This window comes from Lolium perenne, chromosome 6, assembly GCF_019359855.2.
Source record: "Lolium perenne isolate Kyuss_39 chromosome 6, Kyuss_2.0, whole genome shotgun sequence".
Lineage (NCBI taxonomy): Eukaryota > Viridiplantae > Streptophyta > Magnoliopsida > Poales > Poaceae > Lolium > Lolium perenne.
In genome coordinates, this window is record NC_067249.2 from 660,083 (window position 1) to 665,957 (window position 5,875).

At 44.0% G+C, this 5,875-nt stretch overlaps 1 protein-coding gene across 1 annotated transcript; it reads right to left on the reverse strand.

Annotated features, from left to right (window-relative positions):
* Positions 1-213: 213 nt before the first annotated feature.
* Positions 214-2,158, reverse strand: LOC127309063 (uncharacterized). Its single transcript, XM_051340048.2, has 3 exons — positions 1,746-2,158; positions 770-1,114; positions 214-691 (listed from the first exon to the last, which is right to left on the reverse strand). Exons 1-2 carry the CDS (start codon positions 1,848-1,850, stop codon positions 782-784), a joined length of 438 nt encoding a protein of 145 aa, XP_051196008.1. The 5' UTR covers positions 1,851-2,158; the 3' UTR covers positions 214-691; positions 770-781.
* Between the last annotated feature and the right edge of the window lie 3,717 nt (positions 2,159-5,875).

The following is a 5,875-nucleotide window of genomic DNA, read 5'->3' on the forward strand; positions in this document are numbered from 1 at the left end:
TATATATGGAGAAGCAGCATATTTCACCTTGCAGTGCAGTGCCAGTAAGTGAATATATGCATGATAGTACATGGCATGCTGCATATTACCATTTGCACGTAGATAGCTATAGTACTAGTACATATATAGAAAGCGAGAGGTGTACAAATATTTCTGCTCGCTCGGGTGTGCACACCAGTGGATATACTCACTGCTAGAGCACATACTACAACGTAGAGAAAGAGACATGTGCATCGATCCTTTATTGGCCATTGATTTGCTGCTTCGAGCTAGCCAGCACAAGTACGTACACTAGCTAGCACGGCCCATATATCGTAAATGAGGTGGCATGGGAGAGATAAGTGACAGTGGAGCAGGTACTAGCTACTGGCAGTGGTAGATGTACTTGCCTAGCCATCTTTGCTTGCCCCAACACACTCTCTCTGAGCTCTTACCCATGAGCTGGCTGGCAACTGGCGTGTCTTTTCGTGGCCTTGATTAAATTTCATGATATGATGGCAAGCTCCAGTTGGTCGAACTGAAAATCACCAGCAAAGCAGTACAACACAGATGCACTGATGTTGACGTGGCAGGGGGCTTTGTATGTAGTATGTGATCATTGCCCTGACGACATGTGCCTGCCACCAGAGCAGGAAGACACGTGTCAACCTTGCCATGGATCCATCTTGCAAGCGCACTACTGCCAGACATGCTGTGAAGTCATCGTGAACAGATTAGCCCTACACGACATTCCTAGCCTAAATCAAATCTGACACTACCAAATTCTTACCCATAATAAGAATCACATCTGAATAAACTTAGCGAGGACACAGCCAATCCAAACAACGACCAGGGTAAGCGCGATGATCCTGGTCGTCCTTTTGGCGGAGCAAAAACCCTTGTACGCCGATCTTGCCTCAGCTACACCTGCTCTTATGTCGGCTATGCCCTCATTCATCTCACGGAGATGGTTAAGCACCTCCACCAAGCTGTCTGATGATGGTAACGCCACAGCAGGTGCATACTCAATCTGGGTTTCGAAGACGCCAGATGGAACTGCTGCCATTATCCTCGAAGACCTCAGGTCCTCAATATATGTGTCCTTCCATATGAAGAACCTGCATGGCGAAAATTCCTGCCAATAAAGGAATAAATATCAGTATAATTTCATACCACCTACCCCCAAAAAAAGTATATATATTCCACATATAAAATAAGCAGGAAAATAATTCATAATTTGGATGGTGCTACAACTCCCCTAAAAAAAGGATGGCACTGATCAGATAATGTGGTTGGACATATCGATCCGCATGACTGATACAATTGGATGTGAATCTAATGTACAACTGGATGGAAAATAAAATCCCAGAACCCATACATGCCGTTTATTAGATGAGATGTATACGCCACCTACTTAATGAAACATGGAGCATTCCCGGCTTATATCATGATTGGTTGTACAAAAACTGACTGAGTGCTTTTAAAAACACAGAACCAAAACCAAGTTGTTGCTGCCCATGAGAAACATCTCCGAAACATCCATAGATAGCGGCACCTAGGGCCCCCACTTCAGCCCGTGAACGGTGAAAAACCGCTATGAACAAGAATCCTTTCTAACAACAGGAACAAGAATAATTGATATACGGTATACTACACTGCAATTACTGAAAGCATGAACGAACTGACTATATGCTCAAACTGGAGAATATATCGCCGGGGAAAGGCCTGGCAATTACATGTCTGACAAGACAAGGGCATGAACTTACGCTCAGGTTCCTGCAGCACTTGAAGAACTCCTTTCCAGCGTTCTTGCCGTTCTCGCACACTCCCCATGTCAATGGCGAAGCACCGCACCGTGGGCACGGCAACATTGGAAGACCCCTTCCAGAGGACTCGTCCTGGGAACTCCCCGCGTTGTCGCCGCCGGTTGCCGGAACGGGCAGGGTCGGGGGGGGTTGTCGATCTGCAGGGAAGAGCCAAACTGGATGTACAGGGATTTGGGGAGGGTGGAGGTCGGGGCAGCACTGCCGCCGGACGCCGCCGGTCGCCGGAACGGGCAGGGTCAGGGGAAGTTCTCGATGTGCAGGGATTGGGGAGGGTGGAGGTCGGGGGCTGCAGTGGAGAGAAAATGGCACGATGCCTGTACCGATATTCGTTTCCACGAAGAAACTGCCAAGCCCAACGGGGCTTACAGGAACGGACAAGCCCAACTGCTCTTCTCTCCCAGACCTGTCTCATACTGCTGCCGGGCCAGAACAGCTGCCGTGCATCGGGCCACTAAAAGATAATATGGCTGTTTGGAAAAGAAATTGACCACAAATAGCACGGATCTTGGCACGGAGGTGGACGGCAATGATAGCATGCACTGCAGTTTGGTTACATACGAAAGCTTTTGCCTATATATATATATATATATATAGTGTGGATTTGCTATGTTGGTAAGGCGTGGAGGCTGCAATCAGAACCATTCATTTGTCTTGAGATCCGCACCTTTGGCTAGAAAAGGAGCTAGATTCTTTAGTTTCTACAGTTCACTGTATTAAAAAGGCAAAGCATGCAGTTGTCTTTCTTCTTACACGGTACCTAATTAGGCAACCTACTCTGACCTTTACAGCTGCATGCGGTGCAGCCTTTCCACGAAATCCGGGGCAGTCTGGTTGTCTTTTAGCTCCATGCGACATGTCAGTCCGATGAACCCTCACGTGAGTGATGGATGGCTCTCTTGGTGTCTCTGTGAGTGATGGATGGCTCTCTTCGTGTCTCTGTTTGCCGTAACGGAAAATTCAAACTGAATCAACATTTAAAACAACAGCTCTATTATACAGGCTAGGCCCACCATGTGACATAGACTTTGGACACCTACCAGGGCCACACACAGCACCAGAAATTATGTCTATATATGACGATGGCCTAGCACAAATAAAACCAATCAAAACAGAAAAAAAAACAAAGTATGTCTTAATGGTTCATAATACAACACCATATTGTTTGTAACACAAATAGCCAAATAATCAAGTAGATAGCTTACATGCCAAACCAAGTCAGGGTAGCAAAACACATTGCAATTAACAGATGCACCGGCCGGATGCATCAGCTCATCGCCGTAGACTCTGAATCACCAGGCGCCCCTTGGAATAAATGATGGCAGTTACTTTGTATTCTACGATAAAGCATGTCTGCCCTCACATTGCCATTGGGGTCCTGAGCAGGAAAGAGATACATATCAAGTACAAACATGATTTGAGTAGCCTTTAACTAACAAAAAGAATATATATTAATGCCTCAAAAGAGAATATATAATTATATGCATTACCAAAAGAAAAAAACTAGAGTAAATTGATTTAGCTTGAATTAGATATTCAATTAATCGTAAAGAGCTACATGTATAAATAAAAGGTGCATGTGTAGGTAGAGAAAGGTTCGAACCACCCAAAGGAAAAGTGCATACGAGATAGCCATACCAAACTTCAGCACGGTAGAAACATAGAATGTGGCCCAACAGATGAACTAAAGGCACAAATTGAAACAATGTTCATACCATGGTCTGTTTGGTGTGGATAAGATGAGGAAGTAACGATGTTAGAACTCTAAATCCTTGCTTAGAAAAATCTGATGAGGTGCCTGACATAGTGTTAAAAGGTGACTGGCCAAAGACTAATAAAGGACTGATACGTCTCCAACGTATCTATAATTTCTGATGTTCCATGCTTATTTTATGACAATACCTACATGTTTTGTTCACACTTTATGATGATTTTATGCGTTTTCCGGAACTAACCTATTGACAAGATGCCGAAGTGCCAGTTCCTGTTTTCTGCTGTTTTTGGTTTCAGAAATCCTAGTAAGGAAATATTCTCGGAATTGGACGAAATCAACGCCCAGTATCTTATTTTTCCCGGAAGGTTCCAGAGCACCGAAGAAGGGTCAGAGCGGAGCCAGGGGGGCCCCACCCCACAGGGCGGCGCGGCCAAGGCCCTGGGCGCGCCCCCTATGGTGTGGGTCCACCAGGACCCCTCCGAGGCTGCCCTTCCGCCTACTTAAGGACTCCGTCGCGAAAACCCTAAAAGAATAAGCCATGATACGAGAAAAGTTCCAGAGCCGCTGCCATCGCGAAGCTAAGATTCGGGGGACAGGAGTCTCTGTTCCGGTACGCCGCCGGGACGGGGAAGTGCCCCCGGAAGGCATCTCCATCGACACCACCGCCATCTTCATCGCCGCTGCTGCTTCCCATGATGAGGAGGGAGTAGTTCTCCCTCGAGGCTGAGGGCTCTACCGTAGCTATGTGGTTCATCTCTCTCTTTGTGATCTAGTTGAATATCATCTATGTTCTACTCTAGTGATGTTATTAAAGTAGTCTTTTCCTCCTCCATGATGTAATGTTGACAGTGTGTGCATCATGTAGTACTTGGTGTAGGTTATGATTGTGATCTCTTGTAGATTATGAAGTTAACTATTACTATGATAGTATTGATGCGATCTATTCCCCCTTTCATAGCCTGACGGTGACGGTGTGCATGCTATGTTAGTACTCGGTATAATTGCAATGGTCTATCATGCACTCTAAGGTTACTTAAATATGAACTCCGAATGTTGTGGAGCTTGTTAACTCCGGCTTGAGGGAGCTCTTGTAGCCCTACGCAATGAATGGTGTTTGTTATCCAACAAGAGAGTGTTGAGTAGTTTCAGTTATGTGATCAATGTTGAGAGTGTCCACTAGTGAAAGTAGGATCCCTAGGCCTTATTTTCGAACATCGAATCTCCGTTTATTTACTGTTCCACTGCATGTTTACTCGCTGCCATCTTTATTTCAGATTGCTATTACCACTCATATTCATCCATATTACTTGTATTTCACGATCTCTTCGCCGAACTAGTGCACCTATACATCTGACAAGTGTATTAGGTGTGTTGGGGACACAAGAGACTTCTTGTATCGTGATTGCAGGGTTGCTTGAGAGGGATATCTTTGACCTCTACCTCCCTGAGTTCGATAAACCTTGGGTGATTCACTTAAGGGAAACTTGCTTCTTTATTCTACAAACCTCTGCTCTTGGAGGCCCAACACTGTCTACAGGAATAGAAGCGTGCGTAGATATCAAGCTATTTTCTGGCGCCGTTGCCGGGGAGGTAAGGTAAAAGGTATTCACATCCTCCGACTACTAAGCTATTTCCTAGCACTGTTGCCGGTGTGTAAGTGCTCGAAGCTATTTCTTTTAGATCCTGCAATTGCATCTTTTTGTTTCTTGTTTACACTAGTTAGGCATAGTGGAAAACAACTGTGAGCTTTTTAATCTATTTCCTGAGTTAAGACATGGATTGTTTGATGCGAAAATTAAAAAAACCTATGGAACCTTATTTGCATGCTAGTAGCAATGATATTAGTATGAACGCTTTGAACACCATTGTTGCTAATGCTATGGAAAATTCTAAGCTTGGGGAAGCTGGTTTTGATGAGCATGATATTTTTAGTCCCCCAAGCATGGAGGAGAAAATTTACTTTGATGATACTTTGCCTCCCATTTATGATGATTATAATGATAGTGATATTTTGGTGCCACCTACTATGGATGATAAAGTTTATTATGATTATACTATGCCTCTTATATTTGATGATGAGAATAATAATGATAGCTACTTTGTTGAATTTGCTCCCACTACAATTAATAAGAATGACTATGCTTATGTTGGGAGTAGCAATTATTTTATGCATGAGACTCATGATAAGAATGCTTTATGTGATAGTTATATTGTTGAGTTTGTTCATGATGCTACTGGAAATTATTATGAGAGAGGAAAATATGGTTGTAGAAATTTTCATGTTACTAAAACACCTCTCTTTTTGCTGAAAATCTTGAAGTTGCGCTTGTCTTGTTTTCCTATGCTTGTTGCGTTATGC